Here is a 23447-nt window from a genome sequence, read left to right as displayed (position 1 = left end):
CCTATCTCGCAGTTTAGTATTGTTTGGAAATATTGAATTCATTTATTTTCATACTGTAATATGAAACCAATTATACACTTACTATGTACACTCCTCCTTAATATTATAGTTTTAAAAGCAGCTTTTTTAATGTGTTTGCATTCTTACTTTTCTTTTAAAAGGTCTTCCCTACAATTTTACTGGGCAATCTGTCATGGTTCAGATGTTGCTCCCTGATCCTTCAAATCATCTTCATTTATCCATGTCCACTTTCATTTCAGCGAACCTTTCTGGGGTATAACATAGTCAATAAATAACAAAGTACTGCGAGTACTTTAAATGTACAGGAGGCAAATACAAGTGCTAGCTTTGTAGGTTCTTTAGCCATTCACTTTTGTAATTATTCAGTATTTTACTCCATTATCTTACAGTTAATTCTGTAGTTTATTATGTGTGTGTGTAATTCATCACACTAACACTTTGCCCATTATGATACATGTTTTTGATTTCCTCCTAGGGTCAATAAAAACTGGCATATAGGAACATGAGAAACTAATAACACTAAAGAAATAGTGAGCATTTACTTGTAACCTACAAGTGTTTCCGAACAAATACTTCATATGATTTTAACAAGCTATCTACCACCAAATAGACAAATGTTTGGGCTTCTGATTTGAGCACACAGAATTAATGATTTCCAGGTGTATGGCAAGGAGGGTGTCTGCACAATCAGGTGTAAACTCTTGAAATTGGTATAACATTTTACAAATCCAACCACTTCCTACTAAATCCCAGCATAATGTATAATCATACTTTTTGTTGTATGCTGGCTGCTTAAAGACATTTTAGGACTAGTAATATTTTAATGCAATAGTGCAGGGGTAGATGGTATTACCTGTGGCTCTAGTTAAATACATAATTTTTGTTTGACTACTGTCCAATAATGTAAGGCCACTGCCCAATTCTTTATATATAGAGTGGCCCGCAGGTCTGACTTAACAAGTTATGGGAGAGGGTATGCCGCCTCCCTTCCAGAGTCATTCACTGACGACCAATCCCCTGGGTCCGATGAGAGTTGTGTCACGGTGACCACATTCAATAGCACATTGCTGTTTCCTGCCTGAAGAGAGTGCAGGCATGTATTCCCTGCCTGCCCACACTCTCGTAGGCAGGAAACACAACTTTGCCCACACTGTAGGGGGGTGGGGGGGGGGGGCAGAAAATAATCTGCTCCCTAGTGGGAGCAAAGGAATGCAGCCGGTGCCCATGAAAGGAGCAGGGGCCACAGGTACTTGGTTATCCCCTACGGACCACACGTCTAGAAATATTCATTTCCTCTAAAGTGTGGAGACCCTGGATAGGCACTGGTGCTCCCATAAATTTATAAGCATCGGGAAAAAAAGAATAGTAAATGAGCGGCAGAAGCTGCACGTTTACTATTCACTTCCCATAACGCCCTGCAAGAGGTTTTTATTCATAATATTTTGACTCTGGTGGTGCCCCTAGATCAGGCCGGGCCACTACCAAGCAATTTTGTTTTTGTTCTGTAGGGCTGCAGTGAGCACACTAGCCCTCCAACATTTAAAAAAACAGTAAGTCTCCTGGGTCATTAAATCCATGACCCCAGGACTCCTTACCATAATTATTTAAAGGTCTCCGAGCTGGAGCTGCATTCGCTTCAGTTGGAGTGCAGGGACCCCATCTGGTTGGTTCTATGGCTGTATATTAATGTCTGAAAAATGTTAAATCAAAGACATGTTATGTTGAATGTTTTTAGTTCAAAATGCTTTAGCCAAAACAGGTTATTAAACATTGTAATATGTGAATTTCGCAAATATACATTTGATTATAGTTAGTGCTGACTTATGGACACTGCCAAAAAGGATTTTTTTTTTATGTTAACATGCTGAGCCTTTGATAAAGCCAATAGGCCATTTACTTTTTATATTTTAGAGTGCTGACCCGTTGACAAAGCCAGTAGTTCTGCCTCACTTAGAATGGCACAGTTTATATTGTTACGTGTCATAGCTGTCTGATATATATTTATACATTGTTTTGCACCATGAATTGGTGAGTAAAGTTTCCTCTTCCAATTTTATCAATATTCTGCCTTTCATAAAATGCAATTCTAGGACCTCAGTACAGGAACTTGGAAGGTGTCCCAAATGCTTTGAAAGAATGTCAATAATCATGTACTTTCTGCCTTGATTTCTATATCTAATGGGAGCCAAAATATCACCATTTTAGAAGAATCGGTCAATTAGAAATATATATGTATTGTTTTAGTCTTTGTATGTCTTGGATATATTTCCTAGTGCAAGCAACTCATCAAATGTAGGATCAAATTGACACCCCCCTTTTGATGTTTCTCTATTTAATCTGGTTGAAAAAGTGACCCCATCCACAGAGGTGTGTTATATCAATATTCACATGGGTTTACAGTGGTTGCTCTAGGCATCTCTGTCAAACAGGAGTCTCTTCATAGATCATAAGAGAAGTTCTAGTCATTCAGGTTGTGGAACCACATTTTGTAATAAATCTGTGACACTGCTTTAAATGTAGTGCTTGGTTTATTTTTGTGATTCCAAACATTTGTATGTAACTTAAGTTGTCTTGAGAAAGTAATTTTAAGTATTCAGCCTGCTTCTGATATTCACTTAATAACTCATGTGGTGATTTCAATGCTATTCACTCTTTCCTCAATATCTTCTATTCTTTTATTGAAGTGTTTAAGTTCACCTCTGATACTGAGTCCTGAGTGACCTAAATAGTCTTAGACTCTTGTCTTTTCTCAGTATGTAACAAACATTTAATTTATAAAGTTCCATAAACTGGGGGTATCATAGGCTCTTAGTCATGCCATTCATTTCCCTCAAACTTAGGGCAACCTGGAATAGTAGATACAGTGTTCATGATTGGACTTTTTTATTATATGAACCTTCTTATGGCCCTTGATCCTTTCTCCTACTCAGACAGGTAAGCAATAACCTGGATGTCCTCTTTGCCATACCTAGTCAAAAACACATGCTTCTTCTCTACTTGCCTTACCCAGTGGGGAAATATTTCTTCTGTTTTACCATATACAGTGACATATATAGTCCAATCACTCGTTTAGTATCCGCTCCTGGAGCCCTATGGCACGGGTGTTGTCCCTCTAGAATCTATTTTCACTGTCTTCGGCTCAGATCTCTAATGTTTGGACTTTATCTTCCATGGCAGCAAGTCTGTCTCTTAACATTGAGATATTCAAAGACCGGTCCGCTAGTGTTGTCCCTGTAGTGTGACACGTTCCACAAGGCGCTGATGACCAACCTCAAAGATTCACAGGTCTGCCCCTAAGGTATCAATCTTCGTCTGTAGCACCTCTCTGGAGTCAGTGATAGCCTGCATAATGTCTCAGAGTGTGAACCCTCCTCTTGGTATCCCTCCTGTGACAACGGGACTGCTCCTGCCACTCCACCAGTGGAGCCCGCAATTTTTTGTCAACTCTGCCCGCCTTTGGGTCCCACCGCCACGCCACTTTGCCCATAAGTGTGGCAGGGTATGCTCAGACGTGAGTCCCTTGCTCACTTTGCCACTGGATTCAAGCAAGCCGGGCTGAAGACGGCTGGAATGCCAGAAACCGGTCCTCGGAAGCTTGTTTCCGGTCCAGGGAAGACATGGCTTGGCAGTTCGGGCTGTACTGTTCCCATGAGGCACAGGGTCAGACTGATTTGCATATAGCCATGTCTGAACTGGGGTGGCAGAGTGGGCTAAAGAACGGTGATGGATTCAACCCAGATCTTTTGACTGGGTGTGAGTGTTTGATTGATTCAGATGCTCCGTCCATCACCACCCCCTTTTGTACCGCTTTTGGCCGCCATAAGTGTGGCAGGGTATGCTCAGACGTGAGTCCCTTGCTCACTTTGCCACTGGATTCAAGCAAGCCGGGCTGAAGACGGCTGGATTGCCAGAAACCGGTCCTCAGAAGCTTGTTTCCGGTCCAGGGAAGACATGGCTTGGCAGTTGGGGCTGTATTGTTCCCAAGAGGCCCAGGGTCAGACTGATTTGCATATAGCCATGTCTGAACTGGGGTGGCAGAGTGGCCTAAAGAACGGTGATGGATTCAACCCAGATCTTTTGACTGGGTGTGAGTGTTTGATTGATTCAGATGCTCCGTCCATCACCACCCCCTTTTGTAACACTTTGCCCATGGAGGCCTATCAGTATGGAAGGATCTTAAGGCTCCCAGGTTCAGCTTCACCAGGTTCAGCTTCATCTGCTTCCCACAGCCTGCGGATTAGCAGATTCTTAACACCACCTTGATTGGACAAAACAACTTTCAGAGGGTGTCAGGCCAGTTAGCTGTGTTGTAAACCACACCTTGAGGCACCAGCTGGCTCTTAACAGCACCGCAGGCTGTTACCCAAAACCATCCACTGGGAAGGGTCCGCTCTGTCTCTCTGTGTCTCAGGTCTAATGGTCCTGTGCAGGGTCCGAAGGGTGTCACTAAGCCAATAGGGTCGAAAATCAGACAGCAAGCAACACCACCCTCTTCAATTCACGCTACTCCACATGTCCTAAATGTCTTCTACATGGCAGCAGAGTGCGCCGGCCCCCTCAGCACTTCAGAGGCCTGGGGCACATGGTAGTTACTTTACTGCTGTGTAGGCCCCTTTGCAGCAGCCCAGAAGGCCATGGTCAACTTTTACTCTTGTGCCCGGTCTGCAGATAATCCTTACTGAGCCTCGCTACACAAAAAGCTCCAATTGTGTTCAAAGTGGCCTACTCCACACTGCGGGCTCCATGGGTGGTCTGCTCTTTCCAAATGGTATTGGGGAGACAGAGCTGCAATTCACTTAAAGTAAAGCCCCCTCAGCAAATTGTTGGCACTAGCACTCAGTCTCGCTAGCCACGACCTACCAGCCTCTCCCACAGTGGACCTCACTTTTTGGGCTCATATGAAGCCACAGTGGGCCGAGAGTAGCTCGGGTGGTGTCAGGATTGGTTATGGGTATCGGCACAATACTCTACCAGCCATTGCACTCAGGGTCATAAGAAATCAGGCTCTTCTCTATGCGTGAATCGCAGCTGTCGTCCTGAGGGGCACCAGGACCACCGCCACTCTCAGCCCCCAGCGCAAGTCTATCTGTGCCATCATAAGTCACCTTTGTGGCACTTCAGGGCGCTCATTAAGGCGGGCCCAACTATCGCATGAAATACAGAGTGGGTCCCACCAGAAAAGTCCTTACAGCTTCTGCTCTAGCACCTCCCAGGCTCTCTGCACCTCCGCAACACAAATGCAGGCAGAGCAATCATCCCTGTGAGGGAAGGGGGCAGTCCGGCAGCTTCACTCCAAGCTCCGAAAACCTCAGACCAAGGCACTGAGCGATGGCCTACATGGCATTGCAGGCCATCCCCTCACCTTCTTCACGGCCCGTCTCCCTACAGCTTCATCTGTGCCACCGCAGGGAGCTTCAGTCATCAGGTGCACCACACTGCAGTCACAGAAGACTCCACAAGGCTCGGCGCTCCAAACCTGCTCTCTCCTTTCTTACTGGCAGGAGCGTACAGTCAGCACGATCGCCCACCGAAAAATTAAATGTGACCCAATTGGCCCCTATGGGTTCTCAAAGAGTGCTGGGAGGATAGTTTGATATGCAAAAAGAACAATTGATGGACACAATGCAGAAACATGTCATACATTCACCCCGGTTCAGAGATCTGGGCTTAAAAACATTGTTCTTTGCTCACCATGCCATTCCAGTTTGAACCCAGCCATATGCAAATCAGTCCCTGTGCCCAATGGGAACAGTTCAGCCCGTGGGGGCATATAGGTGGCATCAGCTGCCCCCAGGCCTCACATTTGTCCTCAGGATGTCAGCGGATGGGGGTTCTCAGAACTGGTTATGGGTATCGCCAGCGGGAGCTCAGATGGTGTGTGACTCACTCCATTGCCACTTGGCCACGCCCACCCCCTCAGTTTTTCAGCTTCTAGTTCATACTGCTGTAGAATCTCTAATTTAAAATGTATCAGGCACTTTTATTGCCTTGGTAAAAGTACTGATAATGAGAAATGTGTGATGAAGATTTGGTCTGAATTTAATGACTAGCCTCAAACATGAGGCTTTATCACTGCATTTTGAATTTGCCACTTTAAGTCCATTTGATTAAGATTAGATTAAGAATGCTTCAAATGCTTATGCCTATTTGCATTCTCAAGAGTCTCAATCCCATTCATGGCATTACAACCACCCCCTACAAAAGAAGGCAGAACACAAGCATGTTGAAGGCAAGGGAGGGCATCACATTACCCACACCAATTTTAGACTTCGTGGTGAATAGAGTAGGAGCTTATCTGAGCTATAATGATGTTGATCCTTTTATAAGAAAGGAGCATCAGCTGTCATCCCTTCATGTACAAAATATGTTGGAAATTGCTCACCTCATTTAGAAGACGCTGATGCTAATGCTGTGAAGGTCAGAACCATAGAAAAGGGCACCTTACGTTGTACAGTACATGGTTTTATGTTGCACCTTACACATTCTTGAAGCTAAATAAATAAATAAATGTGCTCAGAGCCCCAAGGGAGGAAAGGATTGGCATCTTCAACTGAATGTGTATTCTTATAAAGAAACCCAATAATGATCCTAACCACCAGTCTAACTACCATTTTGGAACTAATATACTATGGCTGGGAGATGTTATAGAAAAAGGAGTTGCCCTCCAACTTCCCATACACAATCTAGTTTCCACGTACATGGACTACAAAAGTAAGGTTCTCATTTCTAATGAATCATATGCTGTTGGTTAGAAAACACAACACCTCCTCCCTCTCTCCCTGTAATGTGAGGGGTAGCGCAAAGATTTATTTTTGCAGCCAACTTATAAGGCACTGCTTAGGAGGCAGTGGTTGTTGCTCACCAGCATGTGGATAACCCCAACGTGTATTTAAGAATATTTTCCCCTCAAAATATGACCATGTAACCTAATAGATTATACAATTCATATATAATAACACTTCAAAACCAGTCTTGGCAGAAAGCAAAAAGGAAGGAATTTGCACAAGAAGGCTGTAATAAATACAGACATTATGTATGAGGAAACAGCAACAAAAAGCTGAAACATGACAAGGATGGTGTAAAAATAGGAAAAACAGGAGGTAGAAAAATGAGAAAAACTTGCAAGAAGGTAACTAAAAAGGGTGTGACCTCAAATAGAACAAACTCAGACACAAGAGGTGACTTTCCATAGAGGAAGAAGCCTAAAGTATAAGAAGAGATAAGGAAAAGAGTTGAAAGCACAGACGGGAGAAACAATAATGCTACAGAGGAAGAGCTGATGTGGGATGGTGTTAGGATGAGGAAGTGTAGAAGACAAAAAAAGATAAAGGTTGCCGAAAAAGAGGGAGAAATACAGGGGCCAATCCAGGAGGCTATACAACTGGCAGGGGCACGGAGGTTAACAGAGAATAAGCAGGGGTAAGTGAAGGAGACTAAAACAGATAGATTTAAAAAGGGAATTTCTGTCCTTTGTAAAATTTAAGGAAAGCTTTGGGGCATCTCAGCTCAACTGGCAATGTGTACCATGTGGGGGCTGCAGACTGATCACAGTGTTCTTTGAATTAGTACCACTTACTTTGAATATAACTATTGCAAAGAAACTAAGCACACAACCATAAAGGCATATTCTTTAGCCATTTAATGGATCCTCATCTGTTTGTTTAACTTGTATACTTCTATAAAATGGTGTCACTGTAAGGCACTCTGCCAATCATTTGAGTGTATTACTTGCTGTCACAAGACCGTCTCAAACTAAACCTGCCATTCTACCTCCAATCCAAACAAATTTGTGGTACAAACGTACTGATGCTAGTTATCTGCTTCTTATGTTTCTACACATTATTACTCAATTGTTTGCTTGAGTGTGAATAAAATCATTTTGTTAGATTTTCCACAATGATTTCTGTTCCTTTAAGGAAAGCCTGATCTATATATATATATATATATATGTTTTAATGCTCAATTTAAATCCATTTGATTAGTCTAGCCAGAGCTAATAAAATGTACTGCCATGAGTATGCTGTATCTGTACATTCAGCATGACAGTAACACCTAAACCAATAAAACAATTTAACCTATTCAGAATCATCCAGCATTATATTAGAAATGACAAATGTAAGTAGTGAAAAACAAGAACTTTGTGAGAAGAGATTGCTGTCTTAACAAATGCAAAAAGCTTACTGCATCATCATGTCATCCCGATTGCCTAGTAGAAGTGACTTGTTAAAAAAACTTTGTTCTATACTACATTAATTCTGTATAAACTTCTAAACTGAGAAAAGAGATGAAATGTATTATGCATATTCTCACAGATTCTACACTCTGTATCCAGTCCATCTTTCTTTTTAATTCCACCAATTACTTACTTTGTAAAATTCAATACTGTTGTTCCAAGGGGTATGAAGCCAGTATGGAGCTGAATTTGGAATATCTGTGTGTTTGACATCTGAAATGAAGCAAAAGACATCAGAAGTATAAAGTTCCTTAATACATGTAATGAAAATAGCCACTCAGGCTGCTTTAGGGTACTTATTTAATTTTCTACAAAACAGGGACCAGAGTTTAAAGGAAGAGAATTTCTCAGCATGCTAAAAGAAAGAGGCCTACATATATACAAATGCCTGACAATACTGAGAAATTCTGAACTGCAAGTGTAATATAGATTCAGCAACAGTAAAAGATATTTCAGTAGTAAGTATATTTTATCAAGCCTCTGCCCTGTGAATGTAACTCACAAGGGCTTTCTTAACTATTTGTTGTTCAAGATTTGGAAGCTGTATGCCCCACCCGCAACATCCTTTGCATCTCCGAACTAATACGCCCTTCAATTTAGATGCAGAACAACAGTGGTTAGAGAGCCCACTGGAAGAACGTCCGCTCTCTGGGATTCAAACAATTTTCACCACTGTATCAAGCCCAGAAAATGTTTACCATCTAATATCATACGTCTGATTCAGTTTCATCTCAGATGGTCTATAATGCACATTTCTCTTTTTTAATATTGCGCCTCCATTTATTACTTTACATTATTTCCGCAAAAGGTTAGTACCTTCCATGTTTTAGGAGTTATTACACTGTTAGTTGATAATATGTATCTTGCTTTGCACTCATTGTATATGGACAGTGCTTCTAGCTATAAGTGTTCAGGATCTACATCTATGTTAAAGTGACAGTGATGAATACAAATAAAATAATAAATATTACATCCTACTTTTGTTACATAAGGTGCTTGAGGAGCATCTTTGTGAAACTACGCTGTATTACATTTCAAATTAATAACATTTCTATTGTTTTTGTGTGTTTAATAAAGTGAGTGCAAACAGTAACTATATGTTCAACAGATACGACCTCAAATATTAGGAATAGAATGTTGATTTGGTGAAGTATAGTTAGTTCTGGGAAACGACGTAAAATAAGATCCTGTGGTAGGGCAGCTAAAAGACTCAGAGCAGATTAGGCAAGCATTTGAGGTTTTATAAAGAACTATATACGTAGAATTGAAAAAGGGGACACAATCGAAATTGAAAGGTACCTGGAGAATTGTGAGGGTGTAAGCCTTGAGATAAATACACAGCAGACACTAGAGGAAGCTCCTAGTATGGAAGAGGTTCTGACCGCAGTCAAGAGCCTCCCTAAAGGGAAGGCAACAGGTCTGGATAGTATCCCTTCAGAGTTCTATGCTACATTCATAGAGGAAATTAAATATGTCTTAAGGGATCTAATTATTCATATTTTCTCCGGGGGGGGGAACTGCCCAACTGTTGGTCCAGCGCCAAAATTGTAATTTTCGCTAAAAAAGGGAAACTCCCAGAACATCTTGGGTCATATCGCCCTATAACTCTAATAAATGCTGATTCGAAAATATATTCTAACATCTTGGCAAATCGAATTGCACCTATAATACACCAGGTAATAGCCAAAAGTCAGCACGGTTTTGTTCCTGGAAGGTCAACGATAAATCATATCCAGAGGGTGATTACGCTCTTTGACGGAACAGAAATTACAGGAGACCCTATGGCCCTAATTCTGCTTGATGCAGAGAAGGCTTTTGATAGGGTCTCCTGGCAGTTTTTCTGGAAAGCAATGGTGATAATGGGATTTCAAAATAAATTTATACAGGCGATACAAAAAATGTATATCAATCCTAGGGCCGTTGTATCTGTTAATGGAAGTTTAACCAAGGAAATTATTATTTCCAGGGGAACTCGCCAGGGGTGCCCATGCTCTCCATTGCTTTTTGCAATATACATAGATTCCTTTATTCGCTATCTGGAGAAAAACAACAACATAACACCTATCACATCACAGGGATATGCTACAAAAACATTAGCATATGCTGATGATATTGCCATAGTCACGGCAGATCCCATAACAGCAATGCTGACTATCGAGGCTGAAGCCAGGAAATTTGGGCTGGTTTCTGGCTACGCGCTAAACGAAAGTAAGACACAAATTGTTCTGAACCCAAAAGTTGCGATGGATGATCCAAGGGTGGTGAAGGGAGTGACATACTTGGGAGTTACAATTTCCTCAAAGCTGGAGGAAGTGGTGGACATAAACCTTAAGCCAATGTTGAACATAATACAAAAGGATCTACGACGCCTAGATAATCTCCACTTTTCCATTATTAGGAGGGCAAATGCACGTAAAATGGTGTACTTTCCCAAAATACTACATTTATTTAGGGCTATCTGTCTAGAGTTCTCTAGCCAGTGGTTCACTGTAATAGAACGTACCTTTTCTAGATTTATATGGTCATATGCACAACCCCGCCGGGCGTATAAATATCTTACCCTCCCTAAGAATAGAGGCGGGTTAGCTCTTCCCAATTTAAGGAGATATTACTGGTCATGTGTATTACTTTACAGTAAGGAACTACTGCGAGGGGGAGAAAACTCAGAGGAACATACCGCTTCTATCTTTCAGCTACTAGTGGGGAATGCTAGCTATGGCTATTTCAGGAGGCACATTCACGACAGCTATCACAAAAAGGTCAAATTTAAGACACTCTATAGTAGTTTTAAGGCATGGAAGGTCGTAAAGAAAATATTAGGAATAGGACCAATCTCATATTATACTCCGGTTCTGAATAATCCTATTCTTCCTCCAATAATTTTTAGGGATAACTGTGTAAACAAATGGTATAATCTAGGAATAACACAATTAGGGGATTTCTACACTACTCAGGGGATTAAATCTTTTAATACTCTGAAGGAAGAATTTGATTTAGATTGGCGGGACTTTTTTAAGTACCTCCAAATAAGGGATTTTTTTTAAACATAAACTTGGGGCAAAAACACCTGTTGAAAAATGTACGATAGTAGAGACAATTATACACTCCAAGAAAGACTCAATAGGCAGGGTTTATGGTTCACTACTGGATACGCTCCCGGACGATTTAGATAAAACTGTCATGAAGTGGCAAAGTAAACTTAATATCTCAAAGGAAGGTTTTTTATATTCTTATCAGCTAGACCAAACCATTCTTATCTCCACTAAACTCCAAGCACAATTTTACAAAACCTGCTTCCTTCTCTCCTATACACCGGATAAGATTGCAAAATGGGGAACTGGCAAAGGGACCTGCTGCCCGAGATGTAATTTATTTAAAGCAGATTCCGTTCATATTTTTGCCTCTTGTCGAGTGTTATTACCTTTGATACAAGAAATAGAGAGGTTCTTAAGCTCAGTTCTTTGCGGAAATGTTACTTTGTCACATGAAGCAATAGTACTTGGGGCGGAAGATCCAGACAACCTTGAGAGTGGTCACGGTTTTATATTCATTGCCATGGCTGTTCTGCGGCTATGCCTAGCCTCGGCATGGCTTGATCCGTTAACACCCTCCTTTCAACAGTGGTTAGCCAGGCTTTTAGCTGTGTATAACATCGAGATAGCTATATACAAACGAAAAGGCAGATCGCAACGCAAAAGAGGTATGAAAATCTGGACCGTTCTTACACAATGGCGAGACGCACAAACTAATTATTATCGATGCTTTCATGCATTTATGTTATTGTTTTTTGTTTTTGTTTTGTTTTCCGTGATGCTGGGAATATATTTTTCGAAAATTCTTTATAACGATTATGTATGTATGATAAGAACAATGTAAAACACATGTTGTTAATGTGTAGAATGTCTACCTGTCCGGGGGAGGTGGGGGGAATAAATATGTTAAAAAATACAATAAAAATATTTACAAAAAAAAAAAAAGAAGGTAAAGGTCAGCGGGGCAAGACTGCAAGCAGTGTTTGAGAAGGAGGCGTTGTCATTGAGGAGCTGCTGGACAAAGTTACAATGAAGACTTCCACTTTCAGACTTAGTCTAAAGTCGAAAACCTCCAGTGGGATAAATCTGCAAGCTACAGCTGACGAGGGCACTACAAGGTCAGATACCCCTTCTGCAAAGAACAGCTGTATAAGATTTGCTGCTGGAGAGGAGAATGTAGGGGGAGCTGCCACAAAGTCAGGTCAACCAGCGATGCAACTTGGGTGATGGACAAGCAGGTTGATCTGGTCTCTTCTCAGTTCTGAGGGCACTTTTGTGCCAAACATTTTCTCAAGTTTTGGAGTTTGTCTATCTGGGCACCTTAGCACTACTTCCAAGGGTCCAGCACTAGAGGGACACCACTTGGAGGGTCAAGACTCACTCAGGGTGGGTCCAGTTGTGGGTTCAAAATGGTTAGAGCCTTTTCTGTACCAGAGGCTTTAGTCAGGCGGCCAGCTACCTAGTCCTTTGAGTCACTCTGATAGCCCTAGGTTCAAGAAGTGGAACAGGGAGAAAGCAGCAGGGCCGGCTTCTGAGGGTTCAAGACAGGCTTCAGGTAGCAAAGCAGTCCTTCCTGGTGCAGCAAAGTAGTCTTCTGAGGTACACAGCAGGCCACTACAGTAGGAAGTCCTATGAGAGTCATTCTGCAGGTCCAGAAAGTGAATTTCAGAGTGAGTCTGAGGGTCATATTTTAATACATTGTGCCTTCTCTGACAAAGGAGACATTTTTAGAGAATTTCCTTTGAAGTGCTTGGAGTTTCCTGCCTTCACTGCCCTGGCTCCAGCCTGACTGCATGAACAATGAGGTAGTGTGAAGTCCTTTGTGTGAAGGCAGAGCACAGCCTATTGACTTGTAAATAGTCCAGCTCCCTCCAATCTTGTAGTGGAGGCCCATCCAGACATGCCTAATCCCTCTACTGTTTGGCTGTCTGGGAGGATTAAACAAAGTCCAACTGTAAACTACGCCCAGTCATGTGACCAAGGAACATGCCGAAGGCATAAAATAGCTAGGTCATGAAAACTTTCTGAAACGTGCCATTTTCAAAATTGTGATTTAATATCCGGCTTTACCTTTAAAGAAGATTTTAAATTACCGTTTCTTAGACACCAAACATGAACGTCCTGCATGCCAAACAGAATTTTGCACGTATTAAGTGTTAACAAGGCAACCCAATGTTATCCTATATGAGAGGTAGGACTTATAGTAGAGACAAACAAATTTAGGAATTTCCCATTACATGGACATGTAAAACATAAAAGTACATGCCCAACTTTTTAATTACAATGTACTCTGCCTTAATGGCTATGTAGAGCCTACTTTAGGGGTGACCGCTATGCAATTAAATGGCAGTTTAAGGCTTGGCATGGGGGTTATTTTGCCAAGTCACATTGGCAGTTTAAAACTGCATTCAGGCTGCAATGACAGACTTAGGGCATGTTTAAAAGGCCTACTAAAGTGGGTGGCAAAATAATGGATACAAGTCCACTAGTAGCATCTAATTTACAGGTCCTGAGTATACAATTCATCATTTTACTAGGGAAGTAAATGTAAATAGAAAATGCTGGAGTCATCTAATGTTACAATCTTTTAAGGAGTGAGCACAAGCACTTTAGCAGTGGTAAAGTGCACAGAGCCCTAAAGCCAGCAAAATAAAATTCAGCAAAATAGGAGGGTATAGGAAAAATGTTGGGGGGGAAGACCACCCTAAGACTGATGGGTCCAACAGCCACAGATTGCCTATACCAACAACCATTACTCCCATCATGCTATACAATGGTACACATCTTACACTTTATAGGTAGTAGGAGCTGCCTGAGAGCATACAGAGCATACCTCATCATCCCAAGTTTAATGATTGGGTAATTGAATTTGGCCAACACTGAAATATAGAGTTAAATCTGGCTGCAAATAAAAAAACTTGTCACAAGTTTCAGCAGTTATAGGAGGAACAGGCAACTGTACAAGGTTCTACACAGAATGACATCTTTCCACTTGCATATCTCATTTGTTAATAACAAAAGGTCCATTATGTGCCACCTGAAAAGCTGACTGTGTTGGGTCTAGAGACCTAACTTACTCACCTCTATGACTGAAGTCTACCACTAGGTCTTTGGAAGGAGCTCTAATATGCAGAAGACAACAGCAGTAACCCATCGAGAGGTCAGAGATCTCTCTGGCTTGACGCAGACAGCTGCAGATCCTCACCATTCTGCCTGGCCTACTTTTGCCATTGGAACCTGGGATACAGTGATGGCTAACAAAACCTGGCACCCTAGTGCATGTTCTGGAATGCAATAACCATCATGCTGTAGGAGAGGCAATTCATTCCCCTGTGGACATAGTCATTATATGCAGGCAATCAGCTATAGCTGTACGTCAAAAGTTGACAGCTAAGAGATTAATCCATAATATGCCAATTGATGCAGAATGCTGCTTGTGTTTGCTTCTTCCTCTCTCTGCTTTTGTGTATACTCTTTGCTCTTCTTTTTAAAATGTCCCACCTGGCTTTCACAAGCACCCTATTCAGCCTTTACATGGAAGCTTAGGTATTGTTTTAATCTTTTACAACATTGAAAAAAAAGTTATTTGTCATGCAGACCCAGAGGGAACACTCCAAATTCAGGGAATCCATAACACATTTTACACTTCCCTTTCTTTCCATTGAGGTATGGTCTCCTGAGCACTTATTCTCTTGTCACACATGCTCCAGCGACTAATGATATGATTTGCAATCCCCTGTTTGATATGCCGTTGAGCACCGATTCCTGGTGTGGCCACTAAAAGCAACATCAGTTCTCTGAGAGCTTCGGGGGTTAGAACATTACATCAGGTATTAGCTTTCTATAATACAGTGGTGAAATGGCAAAAGTTTTTAGTAACCTATTCCTTCCATATCTCACTTTAATAATTTTCCTGATGGAATGTAAGCTATTCTCAATTTTTAATCCCCTATTGCTTATACAGGTTCAATATTGTCTTCTTCGACTCCTGGATGTATCTGCAAATGAGTCTATTATTAGACATTACTGGCACACATTCGATCCAATTCTCTCAGAGCCTATCCATGTAAACTCTATCTTTGGATAAAAGTACAGAATGAGAATTGGAAATATACATCTGGATTCCATATCACCAGTGGCGGTTAGAGAAATGTAAAGGTGGATGGGCAGAATGTTGTGAGTTGGATATAAAGTGAGAGTGAGCTTGAATCAAACATGGGTGGGGGATGCAGTGGGGTTCTCTGCCCGAGGGAAAGAATGTGAGAAATAATAGATGTAACTGATGTACTTTCAGTATATCTTTCAAAACAGCTTGCTATAATTTGTTTTTAAAGAAGCAAATAGACTCACAAAAAATACTTGCCACTCTCCCTGCACTCACACAAACACATTACTCACCCTATACTCCCAGACACGTTACCCACTCACCCTGCAGTTACAGACACACATTGCTTTGCTCACCCTCCACTCACACACACATACTGCTCACACACACATACTGCTCACCCAGCACTCACACAGGCAAATCCTTCATCCTGCACTCATACAGTATCCCCATTCACCCAGTGGACTCTAAATATTCACCCTGCACTCATACAGGCACACTACTCACTTTGCACTCATACAGAAAAACTGCTCACCCTGCACTCCCACAGGCACACTGCTCACCCTGCACTCCCACAGGCACACTGCTCACCCTGCAATCATACAGGCACAATGTTGACCCTGCACTCATACAGTGTCCGCACTCACCCTGCACTCTTACAGGCACACCACTCACCCTGCACTCATACAGCATTGCCATTCCCCCTGCACTTATAAAGGCACACCACTCGCCCTGCCCAAATATAGCACCTCACTCGCCATGCACTCGCACAGGTACACCACTCACCCTGCACTCATACAGCATTCCCGCTCACCCTACATTCAAAGGCACACCACTCACCGTGCACTAGCATAGGCACACCACCCACCCTGCCCTCTTACAAGCACAACACCCAACATACATTTATAGTGTACCCACTCACACTGCACTCATACAGGATCCACACTCACCCTGCACTCATGCAGCATTTCTACTCACTCTGCACTCATACAGGCACACAGCTCACAGGCTCTCATACAGCATCCCCACTCACAATGCAGTCTTATAAGCACACCACTCACCATGCAATCATTCAGTATCTCCACACACCCTGTACTCACAAAGGCACACCACTCACCTTGCACTCATAAAGACACGCCACCCACCCTGTACTCATACAGAATCCCCACTCATACAGGATCCCCACCCAGACAGCATACCCACCCATACAGCATACCCACTCACCCTGTACATATACACACACAGCACTCACCTTACACTCATTAAGGCACACCACTTGTCCTGCAGTCATAGATTATATCCATTCACAAGAGGCCCACCACTCACTGTGCACTAATATAGGCACACCAGTCACCTTGCACTCATACAGGCACACCACCCACCCTGCACTCATACAGCATACCCACTCATCCTGTGTGTATACAGACACAGCAATCACTCTCCTATCAGAGGGCATCACTCAACCCACACTCATGCATATTTCTCACTCACATTGCACTCATACAGCATCCCCACTCCCTCTTCACTCATACAGGCATAATGCTCAACCTGCACTCGTGCAGGCACAACATTCACTTTGCACTAGTGTAGGCACACCACTCAGCATCCCCATTACCCTGCATTAATACAGGCATGCCAGTCACCCTGCACTCATACAGCATCCCCACTTACCATACACTCAAAGGCACACCACTCACCCTGCACTAGTATAGGCACACCACTCACCCTGCACTCATACAGGCACCCCACCCCACCCTGCACTTATAAAGGCACACCACTAACCCTGCACTCATACAGCATCCTCACTCACCCTGTACTCGTTCAGGCACACCACCCGCCCTGCACTCCGAATATACCCACTAACCCAGCTGATACACTGTTCTCACACACCCAGCACTCATACTGCATTTCTGCTCACTCTGCACTCGTACATTCACACTTCTCACCCAACATTCATACAAGCACAATGCTCACCCTGCGCTCACAGGCACACCACTCACCCTGCACTCAAAAGCATCCCCTTTCACCCAGCACTCATACAGTGTCCCCACTCACCCTGCACTCATATAGGCTCACTGTGCATTCATACAGGCACACCACTCACCTTACGCTCATACAGTGTCCCCACTCACCCTGCACTCATATAGGCTCACTGTGCATTCATAGAGGCACACCACTCACCTTACGCTCATACAGTGTCCCTACTCACCCTGCACTGATAGACGCACTACTCAGCTTGTACTCATACAGCATCCTTACTCACCCTGCACATATACAGGTACACCAGTCACCCTGCACGCATACAGGCACCTTACTTACCCTGAGCTCATACAGGTGCACCACCCACCCTGCATTTATACAGCGTACCCACTCACCCTGTACTCATACAGCATCCCCACTCACCCAGCACTTATACAGGCACAGGGCCCACCCTGCTGTCTCCTACTAACCCTGCATTTATACTTCTGCAATCTTCTCTTTCAATGTCTTTGCATAGGTACAGGGTGACCAGAAGCATTGTTAGACTCACTTCAGATGGCAGAAGATGAAGGTGTGGGCCTGTCCCGGATCCAGCGCTCAGTCTTTCATTTTGTTTGGGTACAAGAGGTCAGTGTGTTACTCGGCTTTAGTGTTTTCCATTTAACTCTCAAAGCAATCAATGTATATTACTTAGGTATAGATAAGGTACGTTACATACTTTTTGACAGAATTACTCTGCATATTTTCATGAAAATGGCTCAGGATTGCGTAATTGCTGCCTGCTTTCGACTTCTCTCTGAAAGTACACACCATTTTAACTGCTAGCCGATATTTTTACCTGCCTAATGCAGACATCCAGCTCTCCCATGAGGCAGCCAGCAGATCAATGGAGACGTGCAGGCTGGGGCTGCAGCCTGGCTCCAATCCACAAAGGCACTTGCAGCTCCAAAAGGTGGGCACTGGGCAGCATTGACACCTGTGGAATCCTGCTGCGCGAGGCAATGATCGTGGCAAGAGCAAAGCACGCCATGTTAAGATATAGTTGCACTCTGCACACAACACTTACTTCTTCCTCACGCAAGTCCACTTCCAAATACACTGTGGGCCTCTCCCCAGCCCATCCCCTCGAAACAAAAAAATACCAGCATGGGGTTGTGGAGAGTCTTACATGTTTGCTGATACCTAATCAACTCTACCTCTCTTGTCTCTGGCGCTATGTGGAACACGCCCATGGTCACAGGCCTTATCGCCCAAAATTGAAGAATGCTGCATCCACCACCCAGACAACACAACACTGCCTTGTCACTCCAGGGTGAGTAACCTCTCGCACAGCCCAGCACATGCACAGCTGTGTCCACTTTTCCAGCTGTTAAAACAAGCATTTGCAATGCAATAGGTCTCGCATTAGGAAAATGTGAGCTATTGGTATTGTAAATTACACATTTTTTAGTTATGTGTTGGTTTACAGTGCACATCTGGACGTCATGCATTGGAAGGTCTTATTATATGTTATAATGAAATTAAAGGAGGGAACGTGAAATAAAACAATTGCCCAGGATCACTTGGTCAAGTGTTAAAGCCGGGATTGATTCCTGGGGGCAGATTTACAAGCCCCCAGCGGCATTTTTGCGTCATTTTTAACATGGGAAAAATGATGCAAAAGTGGCGCAGGGGGCTTGTAAATAAGCCCCCTGCTTTTCTGGTTTCACATTTTACAATTCTGCCACTAGATGCTTTTTTTTACCCCTCCTTCCCGACCGCCACCCTGCTGGCATCAATGCGGCCATCGGTCACACCACAGAACAAACGTTTTGACCCCTGGGAAAATGGTTGCTCGTACCCATGTACTAGATTGACTAACTGGCCCCCGTTCTGCACATTTAAGACTGAAAACCTTGGCTGTCATTTCTTCGTTTACTGTAGTCTTCTGTTCCATGATTAGGGCAACTTCGGAGCATGAAGTGCACTGCCCAGCTGCTTAGACCAATCCCGTAGGAGGACACATTTTCCACTGTTAATAGAAAAGCTTGAAGATAGTGGATTAGTCAGTACAATGCTGATCTTTCTATTGACTATGGAGTTCTCCTGGTCTATTGGCTGTTAAGCCTCGGAGACTGTACCACAGCTTGGCATTGGCTGGCAAAAGACTTGCCGGTGCTCTCATTGGCTACAGTGTCCTGGCTATTGCACGTTCCCTGGCACAGAATTATGGCTGGTGTATGTCCTAAGAAAGGGATCCCTGATTGTTTTCTGTGTGATTTTGCCTGTTCCCGGGCCTGAGACATCAGGGATTCATTGGTGACCTTTATGATCTGTACCTGCGGTGGTGAGTATTCTCTTCATTAAGACGCCCGAGTTCTTGCGGGTCTCATACACTGCGCAGCAGCTCCTGAGGTGCTTTCCACCCCGAGAGCCATCCGGGCTGTTTCCTCACCACGGTGCGTTGCCTCCTGCGGGCCCTCCGTCCCTCCCTCCCGAGCACCTTGTGTGCGCAGGGATCAGGCCGACTGGTCACCTCCTGTTCCAACAACCCACGTCGGGTGCAGTGCAGCTGCCTGGACCCGCTAAGAGGGTGGTGGGTGTCAATCTTGGGGCAGTCAGACTCCTTCGTCAGCCTCCCCTCTGCAGTTTGGAGTCCCTCAGGCTTCGCTCTCAAACCTCCGTGGTGGGCAGAGCTGGACTGCCACCCTCACACCTACCATACCTCCAAGCCTCAATGGACTTGGTTTAAAGCCCGCTCCGAGGGGCAAGACACAACGCGCAGGTGCTAACTGCCAGGGTGTTTTGAGATGCATTGTAAATGAGGGAGTGTTTACACCTTCGTGTTAGCAACAACACGTTTTTGTTTGTTAAAGAGCCTGTATGTGTGTGTCTGTGTGCCTGCGTGTGTGCGTGCCTGCCTGCGCGTGTGTGTGTGTGTGTGTGTGTGTGCCTGCGTGCATGTGCGCGCGTGTGTGCCTGCGTGCGTGCCTGTTCCTGTTCCACCAACGCGAAAGCGTGCGCGTTCACGAGGTCAAATCTCCGGCAGGAGAAGCGCGTGACAGTCTGCTGTCCACATTCCCCCAAAAGTGATTACATAAGTTGTCTCGCTCTAGACAGCAAAGCTTCGCTTTGCTTTCGTCTAGGCTCGACCTAAACACGAGTTTCTGATTACTTACTGCCCGAAACGAAGCACCAGGTAGCCTTTCATTAAAGCAACATTTTCTTTTTTTTCTGTTAGTGGGGCACTTCGCCCCTTGTTACCAACCGTAATTGTTCTTAATGCCCATTCATTCTTTGCCTACTTAGGAACAATAGGGAAGAGGTGTGGCGCAGCGGCCAGGGCAGCTGACTTCAGAACCCAGGGGCTCACGGTAAGATCCCGGGCGCCAGCGGCAGATCATCCCAGCACCATGTGACTCTGGTCAAAAGCTTGCTTAATCTTCCAGACGGCCCCCAGCGCCTTGACAAACTCGGGTACTTGTTTGCGCTTTACAAATACTGGACATTTACATTTACAATCCTTTCAAGCAACAATGTAGTGCTCTAGCAGAAGAGCCGTGATTGCTTTTGTGAATTCGTAGTAGGTATAAATGGAGTTACCTCCATCAATGTATGCTGACATTCAAAAATACTTTTGCATTTTGGGCCTTGTAGCGTATTAAGTCAAGAATCTCCCTCTACAAATCATTCCTATCATTTTCATTAGTTTATTGAATTAAATAAAATCTTAAACTCTCAAAAAGCATTAATTTGTTAAATGAAAAACAAGACCAAAAACATGGCGCCTACTGTACATGGAAAAACAAGTCTAGTATTTTACTAGTTTTGTACCCTACTTTCAAACACATTAAATTACTTTCATATTACTGGTGTTGAACGAGTTAAATTAGTCTTGACATTTCACAAGATAAAGCAACGGTTTGAGGTATTTTAGTGTACTAAACATATATTGGATATCTATGTTGCCTGATATCTGTTTTTTTGCTTTCATAATAACTAAATGTTTTCTTTGCAGTGCAGGAAGTCATATAACACACCGGGCCCAGCAAGTAAAATAAAGTTATATTATTCTCAGCCAAACAATTATATGAATCGCAATGCAACTATCAGAATATATAACTGACTCACAGTGCTCTGTGTAAAAAACCCTTTGTGGGCCAACAATGAAAATTTCAAAGATAATGAAAAACAATGTAGAAGCTTTTATTTTTACTCCATTAGAGAGTAGTGATGTTTGTATAGCTCTCTATTTTTAACTCAAACATTGAAAAGAAAATTTGCATACCAACCCACAGTCCCTTCTTTTACTTAAGTCCGTTCTATCCCGAGCAATGCTTAGTAAACAACAAGGGGGACAATGGGGGCTTGATAAAGGTCCACCTTACTTGCCCTCGGTAGAACTAGAAGACAAAAGAGGTACGGTGTTCCTGGGTGACAAGTTGGCCACCTGGTGAGTACTCAGAGTGGTGGGGAGGTGGGAAATACCTCCTGTCGGAACTAGGACCCTCACACTCCCAGCAAGCTAATTTGACAAAAATTACGCTCTACCCCTTAGTGACTACTAAGGGGTAGAGCGTAATTTTTGTCAGACTGAAACAAAATAGTCGCCCTCCTTCTTTTTACTTTTCAATCAGGTTGTGACCTCTCCAGAATAAAAATAATTATAGGAGGATTCCCTTACCTGTTTTTACCAACATAACACATCTACATCTTACCAGGCCCCTCACACCCACGGCACCTATACGGCAAGGAACAAAAGATCTCTGATGAAGAGCCCCTTTATGGGTGCCCGTCAAGTATTGCAGAGCCGGCTCGTCGAGGAGCAGACTCATGTGAAGAAGCATGACACCTTGCTTGCTGGGTGTGTGAGGGTCCTTGTTCCAAACGGACCTATGACCCTGCTCGCAGGGAGGTCGCTCCCCACGCCAACACACGGCCGCCAGCTGCCTCGTACCTGCTCCCTGCAGTCCGCCTGTTTTCCTGCCGTTTACCGTCCCTGCGTCTCCGCCCCCCTGCTCCCCATTGGCCACCCCGCTCCGCCTCCCAGCTGCTCCTCCCTCCCTTTCCCCCTCTTAAGGAGGCTGCGCAGTGGCTTAGGAGCGACCTCTGACTCTGCTGGCAGGCAGGTTGCTCCCCACGCCACCACACGGCCGCCAGCTGCCTCGTACCTGCTCCCTGCCTGTTTTCCCGCCATTTCCTGCTTCTTCCCGCCACTGCGTCCCTGCGGCCCCGTCCCCTGCTCCCCATTGGCAACCCCGCTCCCGCCTCTCAGCTGCTCCTCCCTCCCTATCCCCCTTTTATGGAGGCCGCGCAGGGTCCGCCCGCCAAAGGCAAGTCCGTCCGCGCCCAGCGCCAGACCCCTGGACCCCGCTAACGCCACAACACCAGACTCCGCTATGACGCCAGCACCCTCTATGCACTCAACGCCGGCCGAAACCACACCTGCTTCCAAGCCGCCCTGAAACGGACTCACAGACCTTTCTCCTGCCCCACCTGCAGCTTCACCTGCGACAGAGCCACCAAACCTCCAAGGACTGGACCCAACCACCTCTGCTGCCTACTCCTCAACACCCGCTCCGCACGCAAACATGCCGTCGAGCTCTGGGATCTGCTCCACACCTCTGCCCCAGACGTCGCCTTCCTGACCGAGACCTGGTGGAACGACTCCTCGGCGCCCGACGTTGACATAGCCATCCCGGATGGCTACAAGATCACCGCAGGGATCGCGCCAACGGAATCGGAGGAGGAATAGCCATCGTCCATAAGTCCACCCTCAAGGTTGCCACCCACGCAGAAAACACCCTCAACACCGCTGAACACCTGCACTTCCGAATACACACCGACCCAAACACCACCCTCAGAGGAACATTCATCTACAGACCCCCCGGACCTCGAGCTCAATTCAGTGACTCCATCGCCGACCTCGCCAGCACCCACGCAATCGCCTTCACGGACTACATCCTCCTCGGGACCTGAATTTCCACCTCGAGAACAAAGACGCCAACTCCGCCACCCTGATCGACAACCTCACCAACCTCTGCCTCAGACAACTCGTCACCGCACCGACCCACGCGGCTTGCTACACGCTGGACCC

The 23447-nt window shown here is 44.4% G+C and overlaps 1 protein-coding gene across 7 annotated transcripts in view; it reads right to left on the bottom strand.

The window, feature by feature from the left end:
* The window catches only part of DNAJC6 (DnaJ heat shock protein family (Hsp40) member C6), a 352982-nt gene that overhangs the window by 108954 nt on the left and 220581 nt on the right, over positions 1–23447 (bottom strand). For all 7 annotated transcript variants that reach the window (XM_086953713.1, XM_086953706.1, XM_086953678.1 and 4 more), the window contains exon 9: positions 8388–8467. In XM_086953713.1, the coding sequence (XP_086809839.1) occupies positions 8388–8467 (80 nt within the window). The remainder of the gene's footprint in view (positions 1–8387; positions 8468–23447) is intronic.

This window comes from Lissotriton vulgaris, chromosome 1_1, assembly GCF_964263255.1.
Source record: "Lissotriton vulgaris chromosome 1_1, aLisVul1.2, whole genome shotgun sequence".
Taxonomy (NCBI): Eukaryota; Metazoa; Chordata; class Amphibia; order Caudata; family Salamandridae; genus Lissotriton; species Lissotriton vulgaris.
Note: the sequence above shows the minus strand (reverse complement) of the source record. Positions and strands in the feature narration are given on the sequence as shown.